Source organism: Spinacia oleracea, chromosome 5 (assembly GCF_020520425.1).
Source record: "Spinacia oleracea cultivar Varoflay chromosome 5, BTI_SOV_V1, whole genome shotgun sequence".
In the NCBI taxonomy this organism is placed as follows: Eukaryota; Viridiplantae; Streptophyta; class Magnoliopsida; order Caryophyllales; family Amaranthaceae; genus Spinacia; species Spinacia oleracea.
In genome coordinates this window covers 83,147,261-83,170,803 of record NC_079491.1, presented here as the reverse complement: position 1 = coordinate 83,170,803, position 23,543 = coordinate 83,147,261, and the positions used below count along the sequence as shown (strand labels likewise).

Sequence of the window (23,543 nt, the reverse complement as noted above, 5' to 3'; positions counted from 1 at the left end):
ACTACCCTTCTTACCCAACTATATTAATCCCCTTTTCCCACCTTACACCTTTCGTACTTCCTCTCTATTGCATTACGTTACAAAACAATGGTAGCAATGGATGACCCTTTTGTGTTGGAACTTAATCACTTGCAAAATCAGCTTAAAGGTGTGTTGTTTTTCTTATCTTATTACTTTGTTTTCTTTTGTTTATGTTTTGCGTCCTTTGTTCCATGCCTCGATTGTGTATAATTGTGTATTTGTGTTTGAGATATGTCTACTGGTTTTGATATACACAACTTTACCTCGTGTTTATCAAAATACTATAAGAATACAAGTACTTTATTTTAGAATATTCCGTATGTAGTAAATGATTTCTCAATCCCTACATAACCGTTGATCATATTCATATATACCACCAACTCTCAAGTAGCAAGTCATTTTAGATCCGCCCATAGCCCTATGTGTACTATTTGATCATTTACTATACCACCAACTCTCGGCTAGTCATTTTAGATCAGCATATGGTCTTATATGGGTATCAGTAGGGCTATCAAAAACTGACCCGATCCAATTGATTTCTGACAAAAACTGAAGTGACCCAAAAAAATAATATACACATTCAATCCGCATAAGCACAATAACCCATTACAACTACGTTATCCGATTATATCCGACCCGTAATCGCCCGATGACCCGATATAGTGCTTTTAGGCCATACAAGTGCAACTCATAACGGGCCAGGCCATGAAAAGCATGTTTGTCAACGTGCCGCCTTAAGCAATTAATGGAGTATTTTTTTGTTATCGATGATTCGAAGTGTGTCTTGCCGTACATGCAAAATGGACCTGCACGAGCACTTGCAAAGTTGTCAAAACGACTACAATTCCACAAAAATTAAGTGACTCGCTACAAAAGTTTACATATTTAAACCCGCAAAACGTTTGTCCCAAATCGCAACCCATCGTAAACTCGATATGAGCCGTAGCCCACAGTGGGGCTGCAAGTTGGAACGTGCCATTGCAAACTTTATTGCTTGTAACAAGTTTTTAATTTTCGTAGCACACTAGTCTAACAAAAACATCGAATAACCTTGATTACTAATTCGACGGGGCTGTGATATTAGTGGGCAGCGTTCCTGGAGAAAATAAGTAGCAGCGCGTGACCAATGACAAAGGGGTTAACAGAAAGGAGATATTTTCCAGCCCAAATCCTCTATTTAGGACTTAGTAGCAGCACGTGACCAATGACAAAGGGGTTAACAGAAAGGAGATATTTTCCAGCCCAAATCCTCTATTTAGGACTTAGGAGATGTGGTACACAAGTAACACTATTAGACAATTGTTGTGCTAGGCCTGGTAGCAAAATGCACAGTTCAAGATTAAAGAAGTACTTTTTTCCCGTCCGAAAAATAAAAGATTAAGTTTTTTAATTTTTTGTTTAGTTGTTGATACAAAATCATACAGTTGCTTACAACGTACATCTTTAACAAATTGACAATGAATTTGCCAAAAAAAAAACAGACACAAAGTGACAATGAATTGTAAGCTGGCCATCGAGATTTTACCAGTATGATCTGATACATCATCTAACCTGCTTCACACTTCATTGGCCATACTTTATCTTCCGGGTCGCGGGGTCGGTACACGCGGGTTGAATATGTTAAGTTTAACGGGTCTGACCTTTTCCCCAACTGCCCCGTGCTTCTCAAAAGACTCGGTCTCTAGACATATAATAGAGATTTCGGTAGGGAGGAACACTTCTCTCGTTCCTGATACTATTTGCTACTCCGTAAGTACGAAGTATTAGATTGGAGTTGAGATTAGGGTTGTTCAGGTCAATAAACGGGTCAACAACCCCCAACCTGAAGCTGACCTATTTACTTAAAAACAGCTCAAAATCTCAACCTGAACCTGGCTGTTTAAACTGGTCAATCTGAACCATACTTGCTTATGACATTAGGCAGGCTATTTCGGGGGTTGAGAATGATGTTCAACCTTAACTTAACCCGTTTAAGTTGAAGGTCAAGTTCTGAACGAATTACTTAAACGCGTTGAAAATCCCAACCAAAACCCGTTTATTTTGGGCTAGGTTACATTGGATTAACAAGTTGGGTCAGATTATACTCTATGGTTTGCACTGCATATGGTGTCAAAATTTAGGTGCAACATCAATTTGATAAAAAAGAAAAATGGTTTTCTCATTCAAAAAGTAATTATTTCTGCCAATGAAGATGAAAGAAAAGGCTACTTTAGTGACCATAATTAGGTGAAGCATAACACAAATACATCTTTCAATCACTAAACATACCAGAATATGTAACAAACTGATTCTGATTATTCACCTGATTACCTGAACATCAGTGTCAGGACTTCTTCCAAGAATTGTACGTAGTATCATCTGTAACTTAAATCATGCAGCCTACATTTTTAATGCACCATAGCAAAATATTATCTCAGAAATAGTCTGTTAAGATGTAAGTATCTCAGAAACTCAGAAATCGCTGTTTAAAGATGGATAATGAATAAACAACAGAACAGATGAAGTTGTCAATGACTAACTGTAGCTCTCGACAAATTATATAAGAACCTATTCTATACTTCCTTTAAGACAATGTATTTGGTTAGCCATGTCTGATTTCCAACAATTTCTTTTGGGTTTTAAACATGGCTTCAGAGAAAGATAATGAGCTAGGTGCTGCACAGAATGAGATCAAGGCCTTACGAGCAACTCAAGTACTGAAGGAAAAGGCTTTAGACGAGGTATTGTTATAGTCTGAAAAACTTTTGTCATGTTTTTTATTTAATTTCATTTGTTAGTTTTCCATGATCTTCAGCTAAGTCTGTACACATTGTGTATTACTCTCTGTATTCTTCCCCCCTTGTACAGCTCAAAATGAATTACGACAAGTTAGATGAGAAACTTACAGTCACTGAAAACTTCCTGCAACAAAAGGTATTTATATATGCTTATATTCAGATGTTAACTAAGGTTTCATGCAAGTGAAAGGAACAAAAGAAAGTGACAGTGTTTGTATTTGGGAACTGATGAAATGCAGAATCTAGAGATGAAGAAACTAGCTGATGAGAAGAAGGATGCTTTGGCTGCACAGTTTGCAGCTGAAGCAGCCCTTAGAAGGCTGCACACAAACCAAAAGGAGGATGATTTTCTACCAATTGATTCGATCATAGCTCCTCTTGAAGCTGAAATCAAAATGTACAAGAATGAGGTACTTACTACAAGTACAAATAATTTTAGTATCAAGTAATACTTATATTGAATTCTAAGATCTGTCTTCTTTGGCAGATAGCGACTTTACTAGAGGATAAGAAAGCTATGGAGCGTCTTACAAAGTCAAAAGAAGCAGCTCTCCTCGAGACAGAGAAAATCTTGGGAAGTGCCCTTGAAAGGGCTTTGCTGGTTGAGGATATACAAAACCAAAACCTTGAATTAAGGAGACAGATCGAAATCTGCCTAGAAGAGAACAGAATACTCGAAAAGACCAACCGTCAGAAAGTTATAGAGGTTGAAAAGCTTAGCCAGACCATTCAGGAACTTGAGGAGGCCGTTTTGGCTGGTGGGGCTACTGCTAATGTTGTTAGAGAATATAAACGCAAAATCTCTGAGCTCAATGTAAGATCTAATACTCTGACTAACAGAACGCAAGGTTGTAAATTGCATCCAGTTTCTCGCTTTTGTTTGATAATCTCAATTTCTGATCATAAATTATCTTTGGTGATATTTTAGGAGGAGAAGAGAATTCTTGAGAGGGAGCTTGCACGAGCTAAAGTGTCAGCAAACAGAGTGGCAACTGTTGTTGCTAATGAATGGAAAGACGGGCATGATAAGGTAATGCCAGTGAAGCAATGGCTGGAAGAACGTAGGGTTTTGCAGGTATGCAACTCCTGTACATGGAACTCCTCTTACCGTACATATATTCCCAGTCAAACAATTAATGACACATGTATGCCAATTTTCAGGCAGAGATGCAGCGTTTAAAAGACAAACTAGCCGTGACTGAAAGAACTGCAAAGGCAGAAGCACAGCTCAAGGTAAATATACCTGTCTTAACAATTAATTAATTAACTAATTATCAGGTGTTTGACTGAAGTATTACCTCAGGAAAAATTCAAGCTGAGGCTGAAGATTCTGGAAGAAGGCCTGAAGCGTGCTTCAAGCAATGAGAGCGCACCAAAAACCCCAAATTCTCATCGAATTCTAGGATTTGTATCAAACAATGCTGGACCAAGGAAGAGATCTTCATCCCAACCAAGAGGTTCAGTGATCAATAGTAGAAGCTCTCCTATTCACCAGCCATGGCTGGAGAAAGTGAATAGTTTGGAGAACCATATTTCAAGAGAGGACGTAGCCAAGAGAAGCTTATGGGGATCTAAAACCATCACTGGGAAGGAAAACTCAGAATTGGTAGGAAATACTGACATGAATGTTGAAATTTCAAAGGATAGTAATTCTGCAGTTCAAGGGGAAATGGAAAGCAAAGAAATAGGGAGTGAAGATGCAGTTTCAGGATTTTTGTATGATAGGCTTCAGAAAGAAGTAATCAATTTAAGGAAGACTTGTCAAGCAAAAGATGATGGATTACTTTCCAAAGATGACGAGATCAAGGTAATATTTTGCCAAATAGCGTTGTCCTTCCTCTTTTCTGTGAAGGGAATAAGTAAACCAACTAAAATTTGTTTGGCAGATTCTCATGAAGAAAGTTGACACCCTGACAAAAGCCATAGAAGCAGAAGCAAGAAAAGCAAAGAAAGAATCGTCAGCCGGGCAAAAGGCAATTTTATCAGTTGCAAAGGATGATACCAAGAAAACTTGGAGCAGAACATTCCTTAAACGGTAATGCTTCAACTCTACCTTTCCCTTAATCACTCAATTAACGATTATGTAGTTGCAAAATTTGTCATTAACCCGTAAATAACTGATGGTTCTGCAGGGTCACAAAATCTTAATCAGGGATTTAATCAGTTTAGAAACTCTTTCATTGAACTCAAGAAGTCAAGAGATGGGGGGGTTTTCCTGCGTTTTTTTCACTCAGAGTGTACATGTTTGTGAAGAATGTCATTGAGTTGCATCTCACATGATACTTGTGTAAAATAGAAAGAATTCTTGTTCGGAAAAGCTGAGAAACAACTCAAACAATATGATTTTGTGAATTTTGATTTATGAACTTTAGATATCAAAAATACGTCCTACCATTTTTAATTTCCCAGAATCCGTGAAATAATGTATTGGGAAAGAAACAGGGAAATGCAAAAGATAAACTTGGTGCAACATCGAGGATCCTATCCAAGCAAGGCCTTACATGGTCAAAAGTTAGAGGAGTTTTTATTTGTTCTGATAGACCATACCTCAAATTTGTACTGACGAGCGGGCTCTTACTCAGAGAACATCCTAGTAAAGAAATATTTAAACAAGACTATCTCCAAGAAAAACCACTTCATGCAAATGCATAAGTATTTCAGGAGTGTAGTACGTTACAAGATGATGTATAAGTTTCCTGTAGAATTCTATGGTACAACCTCTTCTCAAGTCACTGACTCGATAAAGACGGAAAGGGAGGAATAAACTAGCCACAGATCATCAAAATCTAGAACAGAGATATTATCCCTAGAAATACAAAACACCTCTCATTTTCCGGACGGATTTTACCCAAGTAAAAACACAGGGGTCCAAGGAAAATTGGGTAGCATCTGGTCAATCTGACACTAAAAAAGATGGATAAAAAAAAAGAGTTACAAAAAAGGTATCCCTAATGTACCCTACTCCAGGATGGTAGCAAGCGATGGCTGCCACCTGCATTTCAATCTTTGTTCCTTCTCCCAGAAGCTCTCAGCAAACTGCACAGCAGTTCCAGTAGTTTCCAATTCCTTCATATTCAACAACAACTCCTCCAACTGTTTCTTTGTTAATACAATCTTTACAGTTCTACGTTTGGAAATATCATCCTCCGACATCTTTGGAGGGATTGGGGGACTATCCATGTTTTCTGTCTTGCCTTCTTCCCGTGGTAATGAGGCGAAAACAGAAATCGGATGAACCTTTGCATAGCACTTAAGTTCATCTGATTCCATCATCTTGTTAGAGCTAAATGTGCCCTTTTGAGACAATATAACTTGAATGCAGTTTCCCATGGTGATTAACTAGCTAGAGAGAGAATGATAAAATTACAGCAACACACACACAGCAGCCTTATATAGAATTTTCTCTTAGTTTACTGCAGGTCGGGCGGCAACATAACGTGCAGGCCACCTTACTGTATAATATATTAGGTTTTGAACATTCTACAGAGATGAGAAGGTCAATTCAGTTAAGTGGGCTTGCACGTTCAGACAATAAACTAAGGGGTTTGTTTAAGCACACTTGCTACATATCTTTCCTATAATACAGGGCCTCTTGATGTGAACACTTCCAGCTATAAAAAGCATCCCTTTAGTATTATTGGCTATTGCAGCTCTAAGTAGCAGCAACTTCTTAAAAAAATCAAAAAGAAAATTGAGGAAGAAAAATTTTAAATTACATAAAATTCACATAGTCAACTGCAGCTATGACATTCGTTGTACATTACCCGGAAAATCGGTTGAGAGATGAAAAAAAATGGGATTTGAATAATATTTGAAACCCAGAAAGGTGTTTGGATACTTGGGATTGGAGGCTACGGAGTATATATACACTAATGTACATTTCGTATCAGGTGAAAGGACTAAAAACTACCCAAAGATCATGTTAGTATGCAATTTCCCATTTCTGGCACGATTTCAACTAAAAGCTATTTAGATCGGTAAATTATTTCTACATTTCATTAGGAATCGGCAAAGGCAGTTCACTATGGCTAACATATTACAGCTGACGTATAGCACGGGGTCCTAATATACGATTATACGTCTCATGTAGCTAGGATAACATTGGAGTAATGGATAATCGGTTACATTCCCACAAATAATGAGGTATGACATTAAAGAAAACTGGGATGTAGGTCAGTTCAGGCTCAACAAAAACCAGTTGTTTTGACACCACTGTTTGTATGTAGTGGATTCCCAAAACAAAGATATACGGAATAGAACCATTGACGAACGTCTTAGAAAGCCCCTAGGCTGTACTCCCTCAATCTCATTTTCCTTGCACCACTTAAACATGCAATTTTTGAAATTGCTTCTTTGTAATCCAAGGCTCGTGATTGAAATAGCTTCCACAATATAACATCTTAATCCTTTTTTTTTCTTTGAACGAAAAAAAAGGTGGAAATACACTGTCCTTTTTCCAATCTATCCATTCAACTGGCATCTTAAGATAAAATAAAATCAAACAAAATAGAAAAATTGGAAATATATATATATATAACAAATAAAAACCAGTCATATACCATCCAGTTAACTGCCAGCCATAATCCTACAGAAATATATTACTTAACACCTCTGGTACTGCTCTGAATATTCAACCCGTACGTCTAAAGCATTGTGCTTCATCACTTTCCCAATTCAGAATCAAGAGTATAACAATTTCAACCCCCTTTTCAAAATACTCGTATTTTTACAACCCACTGGTCATTACAAAAAGATGGAGAAGACCGTTCAGTGACAACAGCACCTCAATAGCCACAGGAAATAGTCATTTCTATCACAAAACACGGAAATGGTAGAAAATTGAACCATAATCTTGAATGTTAACCTTGAAAACAAATCTAAATGTTGCAATTCTGTCTTTAGAAGTAAGTTTATCTGTGAACAAATGGTACCCTTTGACACTTTGTCAAACATCCTGATTCTCTAACACCCTTAAACAAACATATCCTCATTCTGTAATTACTGACTCCGATTATTTTCATGTTCTGTGGAGACTCTTAAATTATACGTAGCACACACAAGAAGACAGTAATTCAATGCTCGCAGCTAATTTACCACTCCATTATGAACCCTAAGAAATTACCCATTACATCACAAGTTGACAACTTCAAGTCTTAAACCCCCAAGGTGGTGAATGGGTCCAGGAATTGTCCTGGATTTGGTTAGATGATGAATATAACAAGGGACCCACTTCTGTTTGAAGCATAGGACACTAAAACTAGACCAAGATACTGATTGCAGACAATTGCAGTTCTGATAGCCCTGAACAGTAAGAAGAGACACTTAGTTTAGGGAACCCATTCTTTCTTTGAGGGAGAAAAATGTCAGTACTGCACCTTAGCTTTTAGAACGTTGTTTACCATTGGGTCCATTACCACCAGACCCGCCTCAAACAGTGAGAGGGGGGGGTTCGTAGAGTCGGGTTTCCCATTTACCCACAACGGAGGAGCCGCCCCCACCGGGCAGGCGGCCACGGGGGGTGGGGGGGGGGGGGGGGGTTAAGGTAAAGGTTCTAAGTTGTGAACGTAGAGGCTGCTGTGTACAAAGTGAATTAACAGAAAACTAGCTCCACAGTCCACACATGCTGCGACATGTTCCCATTTGCACAGTTGTTCCATTCACTGCCCAGTACCAGATCTGGTTCTAGTTTCCATGTTCAAGAACATGTCTCGAACATTTCCGGTTGTGTCCTGGTTACTTTATAGTTTATACTAATTCAATGTCTCACCTTGTTTATGGGACTAACACAACGGCAACCTCATAGCAAATAACAGGGTGGGATTATGCTTGGGGTACAAAACTAAGGCTGACTAAGGTTCAATTTATCATTATCGTTTGGCATAGGAAACAAGGAAAGCATAAAAAGGAGTCACAGAGGGGTCTCTAGCTGAGGTTGTTTTATAACCGTCTTTAGACATGGAACAAATAGGCCCTAAATTTCACAAATAGAAAAATCATTGAAAGAACTCTGATTAAGAGTCGTTTGTCAGAATTGTCACTGTCCTTTGGCATGGCAGAGACAAGCTCTGCACTTTGCTAAATTGCTAACATCATCCGTTCAGTAAAGTGGAACATCAAACCAACAGTCAATCTTCCCTCCATTCCTCATTCTTATATAATGTGGAAAAAAGAAGGGCAATCCAACTCAAGCTCAGCTACTCAAGTAATTAACGACGGTTTTGACAGGTTCTGACCTAGAGACATTAAATGTTGCTAAATTACAGACATGGCCCGATAACAAGAATCCCTTAAAAATGAAATGCACTACTGACTACTCTGATTCTTCTTCTGAGTATTCCCCTTTCTATATATGGTCAGGGAGAAAAGGCTTGGTTTCCGATTCGGGATTTCTCTTTCCAGTCATTTCTATGATTCCAAATTCCAACTAGTTCCCAACAAAAATACGATTCCCAGTACCAATTTCCAAAATTCTAGCTTCCAACTTTAGACTGCTCATCGTAGTATAGTATTTCATCCAGTTAAGTCACAAGTGTAACCTCATATTCCATCTGATTGACAACTTTGAGTAATACTCTAAACACAAGTTCGAATAGTCAGAAAGAACAAATAGTATCACTGAGACATTAAGAACAATATGATATGACTTTCATAGAGAAATAATCTCCTAATATATTACCATTAATGCAAATAAAATGAAAAAGGAAGGTGAAGTAGGACTCAGGAAAAACTCAAAGAATCAACCTAGCACGGAGGAGAGCTAGAGACACAGACATTCATGCTCTCAAACTAAGATTGATTCAAAATCTTTATACATAAACCTTGGAAGGGAGAAGTTAAAAGCCTGTGCAACTAATCTCCCCCCAGACATCCATCATTTCTTTTCTTTCCATGTACGAGCCACATCTCCAAAAAAGTAACTCCAAATTTGATCCATTGTAACATTAACCATCTTTAGATCAATGTTTATGTTGGATGACTATAAGGCATAATTTATTTTTAGCTAAAAATAAATTAATCAATTAGTATCATCCTTTGCAAGATTGTAGCGTAAGAGAAATGCTAAAACAATTTGAGGTGCCAAGTTATTTACTTTAATTCACCCACTATTTTAGGAAAAACAAAAGCATATATATACATGTTATTGGTCATTGTAATATCATCCCAAAACAAAAGAAAACACAAAGCAGAGAAAGAAGCTTTAAGAGAACTTTTAGGGAAAAATTCTTGGGTGTAATTGGGGTGCGTATGGGTTGTTAGTTACAATAAATATTGTGAACACTTGTGTATTATTTATCTTTTTCAGAAAAAAATTTGCAGCATATTTAGAGATAATATCACTTGTCGGATAATCAATTTATTTGTGTGTGTTATTTTAAATATTTATTGTTATTCCTACTAATTTGATTCGTAAGGAAAGTTGAATAATTTCCTAACAACTGGTATCAGAGTCGAGTTGATAAATTCTGTTCGTATCCATAGACGAATCGTCAAATACGATCCAAAGAAGTCAGATATAAGTGGGAACAATGGTTGTAGACGAAGGAAAGGTAAAACTCGAGAAATTCGAAGGTGCAGATTTCGGGTTTTGGAAAATGCAGATCGAAGATTATCTATACCAGAAAAAACTTTATGAACCTCTCTCGGAAACTAAGCCAGAAGGAATGAAATATGAAGATTGGAATCTTCTCGAAAGACAAGCCCTCGAAGTTATCCGATTGACGTTATCGCAAAATGTTGCTTTTAATATAGCAAAGGAAAAGACCACGGCTGGTCTATGAAAGCTCTCTCAAATATGTATGAGAAGCCATCAGCCTCTAATAAAGTTCATTTTATGAAGCGATTATTCAATTTGCGGATGAAGGAAGGCGCATTTGTAGCTCAATATCTCAAAGAACTTAATTCAATCACAACTCAATTATGTTCGGTCGAAATAGATTTTGAAGATGAAGTTCGAGCATTGATACTTTTGTCTTCATTACCAGATAGGTGGAATGCTACAGTCACAGCTTTGAGTAGCTCGTCAGGAAGTAATAAGTTAAAATTTGAAGACGTTCGTGATCAGGTTCTCCGTGAAGAGATCTGACGGAGAGAGTCGGGTGAATCATCAACCTTTCAGTATTGAATACAGTGTCAAGAGGAAGAAATACAACCAGGAGGAATGAACGTGGAAGATCAAGCTATCAAGGAAAATCCAGAAATTGGAGATCAAAATCAATGACTCCCAATAATTCAACGAGCTCGAAGATCATCGAGTGTTGGAATTGTGGGAATACCGGACATTATAGAAATCAGTGCAAGATTGCACAGAAAAATCAAAAGCGAAGGCAGAAGCAAATATTACTTTTGCCTTAGAAGGAGATGATGCATTGATATGCTCTCTGGAGAGCAAGGAAGAGTCTTGGGTGTTAGACTCTCGAGCATCATTCCACGCCACTTCGAAGAAAGATTTCTTCGAGAGGTATGTCCCTGAAACCTTGGAAAAGTATATCTTGGTGATGATCAACATTGTGATATTATTGGTAAAAATGTATAGTGAAGTTTAAATTAAATGGGTCAGGGAGCTGAAAGATGTAAGGCATATTCCCGACCTAAGAAAGAACTTGATCTCTGTCCGGCAGTTGGCAACCAAAGGCTACACTACAAACTTCCAAGGTGATAATTGGAAGATATCAAAAGGTGCAATGATAGTTGCTCATGGTAAAAAGTGTGGTACTCTTTATATGACAGCAAGGGCATGTTGTTCAATTGCAGTTGCAGCGGGAAATGAAATTTCCAAATTGTGGCACCAAAGACTTGGCCACATGAGTGAGAAAGGGATGAAGCTTATGCATTTGAAAGTAAAAGTTCCAGAGAGTTACAGTCTATTGAAGTAGACATGTGTGAGGAGTGTATACTTGGAAAACAGAAGAGGGTAAGCTTTCAGACTAGTGGTAGAACCCCAAAGAAGGAAAAATTGGAGCTTGTACACTCCGATGTTTGGGGACCAACAACTACTTCATCCATCGGAGTTAGACACTACTTTGTCACTTTTATTGATGATCACTCTCGGAAGGTATAAGTTTACTTCCTAAAACAAAATTCGAAGTATTTGAAGCTTTCAAGAAACGGAAAGCTATGGTGGAAACTGAGACAGGTCTAAAGATTAAAAAGTTCAAAAGCGACAATAGTGGTGAATAATTCAAGAAGTTTTGCTATGAGCATGGAATCAGGATGGAGAGAATACCTGGTACACCTCAATATAATGGTGTAGTTGAGCATGTGAACCGAACGTTGACAGAAAGAGCCAGAATCATTCGTATATAGTCAGGTTTACCGAAGCAGTTCTAGGCAGAAGCAGTCAACACAACATCTTACTTGATCAACTGAGGACCATCAACTCCACTAGAATACAAAATACCATAAGAGATATGGAGTGGAAAAAAGATAAGTTTATCTCACTTAAAGGTATTCGGCTGTGTAGCATATGTGAATATTAGTGATCAAGGACGCCAGGAATAAGCTTGATCCTAATCTAAGAAATGTACTTTCATTGGCTATGGCGAGGATGAGTTTGGATACCGCATTTGGGATGATGAAAACAAAAAGGTGATCGGTACTAGAGATGTGATTTTCAATGAAAGAGTTATGTACAAGGATAGACACAAAACTGACGACAGCGACTCAGTGCAGAGTGCGCCGACGTTTGTTGATGAAGATTATGTCCCAAACACTACAATGTCAATGACAGAGTCAACTATAAAGGAATCTCAACAAATTGAATCCATTGGACAAATCACTACACCACATTCCAACATGCCACAACCTTTTAGTCCAACACCAATATTGAGGAGGACCACTCGTCACATGTGCCAAACAGAAAATATATAAATTATTTGTTATTGTCCGATGAAGGAGAATCTGAATGCTATAATGAAGCATGTCATACCAGTGATGCTAGCAAGTGGGCGCTTGCAATGAAAGATGAGATGCAATATTTTTTATCTCAAACCAAACCTGGGAACTAGTTGAGTTACCCATGGGTAACAAAACCCTTCACAATAAATGGGTATATCGAGTGAAAAATGAGCATGATGGTTCCAAGAGATACAAAGCTCGATTAGTAGTCAAAGGATTAGAAGGAATTGACTACAATGAGATTTTTGAACCTGTTGTGAAACTCAAAACCATTTGAACAATGTTGTGTATAGTTGCCATTGAAGATCTTCATCTTGAGCAATTAGATGTGAAGACTGCATTTCTTCATGGAGATCTGGATAAAGAGATATATATGCATCAACCAGAAGGAAGGTTTCTTAGAATGTGGGAACGAAATATGGTGTTCATCTTGAGCAGTTAGATGTGAAGACTGCATTTCTTCATGGAGATCTGGATGAAGAGATATATATGCATCAACCAAAAGGAAGGTTTCTTAGAATGTGGGAAAGAAATATGGTGTGCAAACTTAAAAAAAGTTTGTATGGCCTAAAACAAGCTCTAAGACAGTGGTACAAAAAACTTAATAGCTTTATGCACAAGGAAGATTTTGAGAAGTGCAACGTTGACCACTATTGCTTTATTAAAAGATACCAGTCCAGTTACATCATCTTACTACTTTATGTCGATGATATGTTAGTAGCAGGTCCAAATATGGATGATATTATAAGGCTGGAGTAGCAATTGTCAATGGAGTTTGACATGAAGGACTTAGGTCCAGCATAAAAGATTCTTGAAATGCATATTAGAAGAGATAAGCTTAAAGGTACTTTGCAGTTATCTCAATCAGAGTACATCAAACGTGTTTTACAGAGATTCAATATGAGTGACTCCAAGCCAGTTAGTACACCCTTGACAAGTCACTTTCGATTATCCAAGGATCAGTCTCGTCAGACGGAGGAGGATGAAGATTATATGGCTAAGGTTCCTTATGCCTTTGGGAGTTTGATGTATACAATGTTTGTACAAGACCATATATTGGACATGCAGTGGGAGTTGTTAGCAAATCCAGGAAAAGTTCATTGGGAAGCAGTGAAGTGGATTTTGAAGTATCTACGAAGTACCATAGACAAATGTCTATACTTTGGTCAAGGTGAATTCAAAATACAAGGTTATGTAGATGCAGACTTTGGAGGTGAAGTCGATCACAGGAAAAGCACCATCAGTTATATATTCACTGTTGGAAATACAACGAGTAGTTGGATGTCGCAGTTACAAAATATTATTGCTTTATCCACTACAAAATTTGAATATGTAGCAGTAACCAAAGCTAGCAAAGAAATGATATGACTTCAAGGTTTGTCAACTGAGTTAGGTTTCAAACAGGAGAATAATGTTATAGTGATAATCAGAGTGCGATACACTTGGCAAAGAATTCAACATTTCATTCTAGAACAAAGCATAGTGGACTTCGATATCATTTCATACTATCTCTACTAGAAGATGAAGTGTTAACGGTCGAGAAAATTCAAGGAACTAAGAATCCGGCAGATATGTTAACAAAGACGATGACTATTGAGAAACTGAAGTTGTGTTCAACTTTAGTTAAAAAGTTCCTCTGCAGGGAGTAAGGTATAAAGACAGATTAAAAATCAGTCTTCAAGTGGGAGATTGTTGGAGGAATATAAAGCATTATTTATTTTTAGCTAAAAATAAAATAATCAATTAGTATCATCCTTTGCAAGATTTAACGCAAGAGAAATGCTAAAACAATTTGAGGTGCTAAGTTATTTACTTTAATTTACCCACTATTTTAGGAAAAACAAAAACATATATATACATGCTATTGATCATTGTAATATCATCCTAAAACAAAAGAAAACACAAAGCAGAGAGATATAAGCTTTAAGAGAATTTTTAGGGAAAACATTCTTGGGTGTAATTGGGGTGCGTATGGGTTGTGAGTTACAAGAAATGTTGTGAACACTTGTGTATTATTTATCTTTTTTAGAAAAACTTTTGCAGCGTATTTAGAGATAATAATACTTGTGAAAGGCGTAAAAGACGTAGGATTGAAACTAGCTTGGGTTCTGATTATTTGACTACCTTTTTTACTGAACTTAATGACATGGATGAATTAGACGAACTTGTTGTATGCTTACATTTGTATGATGATGAGCCTAAAATTTTTGAAAAGGTTATGAGTTTTGTTGATGCTAGTTTTTGAAAGGAAGCTGTGAATAGTGAAATAGAGTTTATTATGTCTAATCATACATGGGAACTTGTTGAGTTACCTAAAGGTAGCAAAGCTATTGGCTGTAAATGGATCTTTAAAAGGAAAAGGAAAACTGATGGTGCAGTTGATAGGTACAAGGCAAGGCTTGTAATCAAAGGTTTCACTCAAAAATTTGGCATTGGTTTCTTTTACACTTACTCACCTATGACAGATCGCCACTATTCGTGCTTTACTTGCTTTAGCTTCAAGTTATAAGTTGAATGTACATCAGATGGATGTAAAGACTAATTTCTTGAATGGCGACTTAGAGGAGGAAATTTATATGGTACAACCCCATGGTTTTGTAGTTCCCGGACAGGAACATAAAGTGTGTAAGTTAAGGAAATCTTTGTATGGGTTGAAACAAGCTCCAAAACAGTGGTACGAAAAGTTTCATAAAACCATTTTGAGTTTTGGATTTATTGTGAACCTTGCTGATACTTGTGTGTATTCAAAGATGTTTGGATCCAATTGTGTTATTGTGTGCTTATATGTAGATGATATGTTGATTTTTGGTACACATATTGATCTTAAAATCGTTTCTATCCTCTCGGTTTGAAATGGAAGATTTAGGTGAAACTGGTGTGATTTTGGGTATCAAAGTTACCAAAACTAGTAATGGTTTCTCTTTGTCTCAAGCTCATTATGTAGAGAAAGTGTTAAAGAAATTTAACAGTTTTGATGTGGTGCCAGTTAAAACTCCGTATGATCCTAGCATTCACTTAAAAAAGAATTAAGGGAATAGTTTGTCTCAATCTGAGTATGCTAAGATAATTGGGAGTCTAATGTTTCTAATGAACTACACTCGGCCTGATATAGCCTATGCAGTTAGTAGGCTTAGTAGGTATACTCATAACCCTAGTAGAGATCACTGGAATGCTCTTAGGCGTTTGTTAAAATACCTTAGAGGTACCATGGATTGGGGTTTGCATTATGTTGGATTTCCTGCAGTGTTAGAAGGTTATTGTGATGCAAATTGGGTATCTGTCAATGATGAGGTGAGTTCCACATGTGGATATGTATTCACTTTATGTGGAGCAGCGTTCTCTTGGAAGTCTTCTACTCAGACTTGTATTGCCCGGTCCACTATGGAGTCCGGGTTTATTGCTTTAGACTTGGCCGGGCAAGAGGCGGAGAGGTAGAGAAACTTATTGGATGATATTCCATTGTGGGGGCAAGCTGCTCCACCAGGTATCTCTACATTGTGACTCACACGCTGCTATTTGTGTTGCCAAGAACAATGCTTATAATGGCAAAAAGAGACATATACATGTTAAACACGCATCTGTGAGAACTTTGATAGAGAGTGGTGTAATCACTATGGAGTATGTGAGGTCTGAGAGGAACATAGCAGATCTATTAACTAAGGGACTAAGCAGAAGATTTGTCCTAGATACGTCGAGGCGAATGGGGCTTAAGCCCGTTGGTTGAGGAATTCATGGTGGACATCTGACCTTGTTCACACAAGGTTTCTTGTGGATTAGCGAAGCCATGGAAAGATTCATATATTGTACACTTCCCATTTATATGACTTGTACATTTTGTGAGGTTAAGCTCTTTGCTTTTAATGAATTCATATCCCAGGGTTTGGGTGGTCCTATTGAGACAGACTTAATGAATTCACCGCCTATATATTGAGAAGATGAGCAAATGCTCTTAATGATTTCATATCCCAGCGTATGGGTGGTCTATGTGATAGACTTGATGAAATCACCTACTTGAGTGTGAAGGTTTGGCCACCTTCTATGAAAGACTTTGGCAAGTTTTTCTAGAGCACTCATAAGCATCCCAAGTATAATAGTCGTTGTTGGTTGGTTATCGCGGAACTATCTTTAAAGGTGAGATATGTGTTATTGGGAGTTATTTCTTAGTTAAGAGAGTTCCAGATTTGTTCACTTTCTTGATAAAGGAGTTGTCCAATTTTCACTATGTGTTGGTTCAATCGCAAGATACCAATACTTAAGTATCAAGCTTACTTAGATGCTCAGAACTGCTTTTTTTGTTTTTGCTTTATTTATTTCCCTTTGCATTTGTGGGGGATTGTTGGATATAATGCAAATGGACCGTGGTATAGGCTAAAAGGGCCATGTTGTAACTGAGAGTTCAGAACTATGAAACTCATCAGTTACAAGTCTATTCCACTTTGTTTTTAATGTGCTGTAACAGTCCCTTATTTTACGCCCCTAGAGCTGATTTTCCTCCTTAATATCATAAAGATTTTATGATTTATTCCATTGGTTTTAATCTGACAGATTTTTGTCATAAAAGAAATTCTTCAGTTACATTTTCTTATGGCTTTAAAAAGAAGACTCTTGCTATCCAGAAATATATACATACAGAAAACCATCTTCTTCCCTTTTCTTTACTGATTTGCTCTCTAGTTCTGAGCATGATTATGAGTTCCTAATCTCCCTTATTTGAGTGCACATTAAGGGAGATAGCTGTGTGAAATCTTGGGGGCAGCACCATTGCGATTGCACCATAGTCGGGGAGAATTTTGCTTCTAAGACAGTGCTCATAACACGTCATAGCTTCACAAATACAATAAACTATTTGGCCCACATTGTCAACCATTTTATTTCTAACTTTCTACTGATTTTGCAGAGCTCTTTTTTTTTCTAGCAGTTAACACTTGTGTATTATTTATCTTTTTCAGAAAAAGTTTTGCAGCGTATTTAGAGATAATAACACTTGTCGGATAATCAATCTATTTGTGTGTATTAGTTTAAATATTATTGTTATTCCTACTAATCTGATTCGTAAGGAAAATTGCATAATTTCTTAACAGTTTAAACCACTTTCAGATATATCTTTTTTCATACTTTGACACAGAAAAAAAGTTTCCATTAAATTCAAAGGATTCCTTTTTTGAGCATCTAGTATACCAGAATTATTTCTTTCCAGTAATTACAATTAGCTTAACTAGCCAGCCAGGACCTTAGTCAAGGTTAAGGACCATGCTACAACAGGAACACCTGGAAAACAAGAAAAAGGAAACCTGCTAGTGGATACTATTCAGTTGCCATCAATTGGAAAGGGAGAGGGTTGGCCTCTTTGGCATTTAGATGAATCTGATCAAGAGGTTGTCTTTAACTTATGTCTTCTAAAAATACATCGACTCATCTCGTGCACCCGTGATAGTCCCTGAAATCTACTCCTACAAGATGGCAAATCTACTCCTACAAGATGGCAGTGAATAATCTCTTTCCAAGTCAATGTCCTCTTTCCAAGGACATGAAAATTTCAGAGAATTCTCGTGTAGAGTGTTCTTAAAAAAACACAGTTATACTACATATGCCAAACAAATATCAGTCTCACATCACATGCAACGTAAAATTATAGCATTTTATTACTTCCCACGACAACTTTAACCTTTTTTCTGAAGAATTCAAAAAAGGCAACTTAAATCACACAACTATTGAAGACTTGTAACCAAAGTAGTACATATCAGCTCTATATAAAAGATTTTATCTAATAAATAAAAGGATGCGAAGAAGAGCACTTACAATTACAGTAAAGATGAAGAATCCCTCCACAAAATTTGGAAATGGACAAAGGGGGCCTATCCAGAAACATTTTCAGGGGACTTTCGAGACTCCAACCATGATTGTGCTGCAGCTTTTGTTGTCAGAAACCAGCCAACCTTGTCTGGAGCCTCGTGAAATGGTGCATTAAGTTCCTTCAGATGTGCCACAAATACACCTGCTAATCCTTTCTCAGAGTACTTGTGCTTTCCATGTCCTGTGTTAATACCAAGGAGTGGCGGAAGTTCCTCACCCTTTTCTATGGCCTTTTCTAAGTCATTCGTCCAAACATGTAATGAAGTAAGAGCAGCTCCAAGGGAAAGGGATTTCAAGTGCAAAGACCACTGAGTGGAAGTCCTAGACTGTAAATCACTGTATATTTGAGAAGTCAGACCCAGGTCCAAAAGCTCACAAGCTCTCTCCAACAAATTAAGGTTGACACATAAATCAATCAAGCAATTACAATAAGCCTTCTTTACATCCATGCTAATGGTACCAAAGAGTTCAGATGCAGCTCCTTTGAAATGCCCTTCACTGCTTTCACCCTCCAACAAAATTTGAACCACCGCACCAAGCTTCTCATTAGACATCAAAATGCACCCTATGAGCTTACTCAGTTCTTCTTTGGGTGTTTGTGTCATAACATTTAGAAGGCAACCACAAAACCTATCATCCGGAATTATACCCAATTCCAACACCCGGTCAAATGTCCTCACTACATCATCGGTTTGATTGGCCTTCCCGTAGCATTGGATAAGAGAGGTTAAAACAAAAATGTTAGGCTCAAAACCAGCTTCGACCATCTCATTTACCACATTCTCTGCCTCCGCAACTTGTCCACTGCAGGAATATATGGTAACCATCGACGAAAATGTCCAGCTATCTGGTTGGAAAGTCCCGGAAATCTTCATCTCTTCATAGATTTTTACAGCATCATCAACATATGCCAGATCAGCACACATTGCTAAAAGTGAGTTATAAAGAATAACATTGAATTCTAGTCCCTTTTCCTTCATTTCTTTATAGACCTTGATGGCATCATCACCGTAACGAGCTCGACAAAAGGCCCGCAAAAGAGCAGCATAAGTCCCCCAACTCGGAGAAATCCCATTGTTAGTCATCTCCTTAAAAATATTCTTGGCTTGCCAGGGCCTTTTAGCGCGCCCCATAGCATCGAGCAATGTATTATATATAACCAAGTTAGGCTTAGCCCCAAGAGCCTTCATCTCCTCATAAACATTCAAACACCCATCAAAATTACCGGTCTTTCCATATATCTTAATCAAGGTGGAGAATGTCACAACATCAATAATCCACCTCTCAGTCCTAGCACGGTCGTATAAAGCAAAGGCTCTATCCACATTGCCAGCCCTTCCATAGGCATCAATCATAGCAGAATATGTAACATCATCAGGATTGCAACCAAAAGCTGGCATCTTCTCAAACCACTCAACACCTTTTTGTGGCATATTGCACATCCTACAACAGCTAATAATAGTAGAAAAAGTAACATTATCAGGTTTAATACCTCTCTGAAGCATTTCGTCGAACAGCTTCTCTGCCATGTCTAATTCCCTCGTTTTTCTCAAAACCTTTAAAGTAACATTATATAACACGACCTCTCTGCTTAATTTGAGCTTACTCTGGAAAAATTGAAGCGCTAACAAAGCCGTGTCTGGGTTTTTCATATTATTAAGAACAGTGACAGCGTCTTGCTCCACTACATTATCTCCCAAACCAAACAAGACTTTAACCACATCTTCATGAGTAGCATCACATAAATCTAAAGAATGAGCAATGTCAACGAGAGAAGAGTACCTTGACTCATAGGAATGTTTACGTAGCTGCGCGGCTCTGGGGCTGTTGGGGTTCACCCAAACGTAGCTTTTTCGGGCATCTGGGTTAACAGAACCTGTTTGAATTTGAATTGGGTCATTTATGGAGAGTTGGGAGGACTTGACGAGGATGAGCCTGGAATGGGAGGAGGTAGAATTGGGCTTCAGAGTAAGAGGAAGGCGAAAGGAAGAAGAAGACGAAGAAGAAGAGAAAGGAGTGAGGTGATGAATTTTGGAGGGAAAATCACACAAATATGATGAATGCGATGCCATTTCTGGGAAGTGTTCTTCGCCTCACTTCAAAACCACTGCAACTCTGCAACACCAACTGCTGTGCCGACGTGCCGTGCGCCCGTGCCCAGTCGAGGTCTTATCAAGTTACGGAGTACACAACCTACTTTGTTCTATTGCACATTTTATTTGGGAAAATTTGATAATATTAATTCAATTTTTCACCGATTTTCTTTTAACCTACGGATTTTTCATGAAATGACCCCGAGGTTTGCAATAATGCACCAAATACCCCTAATGTTTCCCGAATGCACCAAACACCCCTGACGTAAGCAATAAATACAATAAATGCCCTTTTGGCTGACGGACGTTAACTCTCCGTTAGGCATGTTTTACCTTTTTGCCCTTACTCTCCCCTTATGGCGTCATAACAGGAAAAAAAAAAAATCAAAACCTAACTTTCCAACTTCCCCTTCCTCGACATTTCTCTGTTCTTCTTACACCATTAGAGTGAACTTGAAGAAGAAACCTTAGAGAGATAAAGTGAGATTTTCGCAGAGAATTGTGTAAACCAAGTCGCGAGGGTTAGTCGAACTTAATCCCCACACAAAGCTCGACAATTTGGTCCAAAATTCTGGTATTTTTGCGAGTTCTACAAAAGTGGGTGCTGAAGGAAATAATGCCCTTGGTCCAAGTATGCATTCTATGTTAAAGTCTAATAAATGCGGTTCAGTATTAATTAACAAGTTAATAATTCAGTGAGATCAAGTGAGCTGAATGCCTAGCTAGAGGCCGCTTCAGTTCAAGTGGAATTAATGATATTAATCCACAGCTTACTCTTGACTGAACCCGTAGGGTCACACAAATAGTACGTAAACGGATCAAGTATTTAATGGCATTAAATACTCCATCTATGAATATTCGGAACCGACGGATCTTGGTTTCAGTGGGAGCTAAGATCGTCACAGGCAAGAAATGAATACTCCGGAAACGATGATATTGCCGGAAACGGAAATATGGATCGTATCGGAAATATGAATATTATCCAAGTCGTAGATGTTGCCGGAAACGGAAACATGGTACGTATCGGAAAATATTATTGGAAATGGAAATATTACCAGAATCGGAAATATTGCCGGAAACGGAAATATTGTCAGAATCGGAAATATTACCGGAATCGGAAAATAATTCCGGAAACGGAAATATTAAATATTTGTTCGAAACGGAAATTAATTCCGGAATCGGAAATATTAAATATTGTTCGTATCGGAAATAGATTCCGGAAATGGAAATTTAAACGGAAGCGTATCGTACGAATTAGCATCGGACGAGGCTTGCCGGACGAAGGCCCAACACGAAGCTGGGGCCATCGCCCAGCAAGCATGCGCGCCACAAGCCCAGCCAAGGCAGCGCCCAGGCCTACCGCAAGGCAGGCCCAGCGCGCGCCAAGGGCCACGGATGCGTGGGCCGTGCTGCGCGGGGCTGCTGCTCGCACGCGCATGGGCAGCCCTTGTGGCTGCCGTGTGTGTGTGAGTTTGTGCTCATGCGTGATTCCTGAATCTACAAGAGTCAGTGTATGATTAAATTTCTATTCCTAAATTGGATAAATTAATTAAATAGAATTCATGTAGGATTCTAATTTCAATTAATTCGTATCCTACTAGGATTACGATTCCTTTTCCATAACTCTATAAATAAAGGCCTAGGGGTCATAATTTATACACAAGTTTCAAAGTATTCAAAAAGTGAGTTTTTGAGAGAAAATTAAAACACACATCTTGCTCATAAAGTGCCGAAATTTTCTAGTACCTTAAGGGCGATCCTAGTTGGTCAATCTTAAGGCGGATCCGGACGTGCTGTGGACTATCTACGGAGGGACGACACTTGGAGTCCTAAAAGACTTGTTCTTGTTCGGTTCGGGCGCAGCTAGGGAGGGCACGCAACAAAGAGTATGCATCTAAATTATGCTATATGATTATGTGTAAATAATATGTTGTCCTGGGTTAATGGTTGTTTCCGCATGATCTATGTAATGTCATATGTATCATAACCTAACAGTGGTATCACGAGCCCCTTATTATTTTCATAATCTAAATTGCATGAACATGGTTAAATATTACAAATTTGCAAGAATTAAAAGGGGTGATTAATTTTCGTAATTGTTAATTAATTGCAAATTGCGTTTATTTAATTATACGTACGCAGTTTTTCGGCAGTTTCTTCATTACTCATCCGAATTGAGTGATTTTTGTGTCAATTCCGCATGTAAAAGGCATTCTAAAATTTTGACAAAAATAGTTTTTTTCTGCCGAACCCAGAATTCTCAAATTCGAAGCCTAACTATGACTTTTCGAAGGTTTTAGTTTTTCGAATGCAAAATTTCGTAAATTTAAGATGTTAAATTAAATATTTGCGATTCTTGTTGATAAATCTTGAATTTTTGATTGACCTACTGCATATGTTTAACAAGTTTGAATGCCTAGTCTTGTTAATTATGCAATCTAATTTGTAATTATGATTAATTTGTTGAAAATTAGAATAATTTAGAATTAATTTGATTTTCATAATTAATTGTAATTTAATTAGAAACCTATGATTAAAAACCACCATAAAAATTGTAAATTTACGATAAATTTTAAATTTTTATGACCTAGACTTGAATCCATAACAATCGGAAATCAATTGGATAATAAATTTTCGATTTTTTCGCCCTAAAATTATGAAATTAATAATATTTATTAATTTGTCATTAATTTTAAATATAAATTTTAAATTTTTATGCGATTCGTTCATATAACTTGCACGCACGAAGCAATGGACGCTTCGTGTTACCCTTAAGGGGTGTTGTATAATGCGGGCATGCGACGACGAGCAAGGGAGCTCGTCGCCCGTGCGGCACGAATGCAATGAGCAAGGGCATAGTGCACGAGCACAAGGCAGCAGCCCTGCCTTGTGTCGTGTGCCACAA

General features: G+C 37.8%; 2 protein-coding genes across 4 annotated transcripts; one reads left to right on the top strand and one right to left on the bottom strand.

Annotated features, from left to right (window-relative positions):
- LOC110791606 (microtubule-associated protein 70-5) lies at positions 1–5,268 on the top strand. Its single transcript, XM_021996360.2, has 10 exons — positions 1–148; positions 2,656–2,741; positions 2,869–2,934; positions 3,038–3,208; positions 3,286–3,612; positions 3,727–3,873; positions 3,960–4,031; positions 4,102–4,605; positions 4,685–4,833; positions 4,931–5,268. Exons 1-10 carry the CDS (start codon positions 88–90, stop codon positions 4,944–4,946), a joined length of 1,599 nt encoding a protein of 532 aa, XP_021852052.1. The 5' UTR covers positions 1–87; the 3' UTR covers positions 4,947–5,268.
- LOC110791605 (pentatricopeptide repeat-containing protein At4g16390, chloroplastic) lies at positions 278–20,737 on the bottom strand. 3 transcript variants are annotated; one of them, XR_008920594.1, is made up of 2 exons: positions 18,492–20,736; positions 278–827 (listed from the first exon to the last, which is right to left on the bottom strand). XR_008920594.1 is itself a non-coding variant. In XM_056828024.1 (1 exon), exon 1 carries the CDS (start codon positions 20,615–20,617, stop codon positions 18,548–18,550), a length of 2,070 nt encoding a protein of 689 aa, XP_056684002.1. In that variant the 5' UTR covers positions 20,618–20,737; the 3' UTR covers positions 18,310–18,547. The 3 variants fall into 3 exon arrangements, 1 of the variants encoding a protein (XP_056684002.1); XR_008920595.1 differs by lacking the exon at positions 278–827 and adding an exon at positions 3,046–3,182; XM_056828024.1 differs by lacking the exon at positions 278–827 and having other exon boundaries at positions 18,310–20,737.
- Positions 20,738–23,543: the final 2,806 nt, after the last annotated feature.

Coding starts and splice junctions, on each gene's coding strand:
- LOC110791605 (XM_056828024.1), bottom strand. CDS start 20,617: ATGGCATCGCATTCATCATATTTGTGTGATTTTCCCTCCAAAATTCAT.
- LOC110791606 (XM_021996360.2), top strand. CDS start 88: ATGGTAGCAATGGATGACCCTTTTGTGTTGGAACTTAATCACTTGCAA. Junction 149..2,655: donor CTTGCAAAATCAGCTTAAAG/GTGTGTTGTTTT, acceptor ACATGGCTTCAG/AGAAAGATAATGAGCTAGGT. Junction 2,935..3,037: donor AAAACTTCCTGCAACAAAAG/GTATTTATATAT, acceptor GATGAAATGCAG/AATCTAGAGATGAAGAAACT.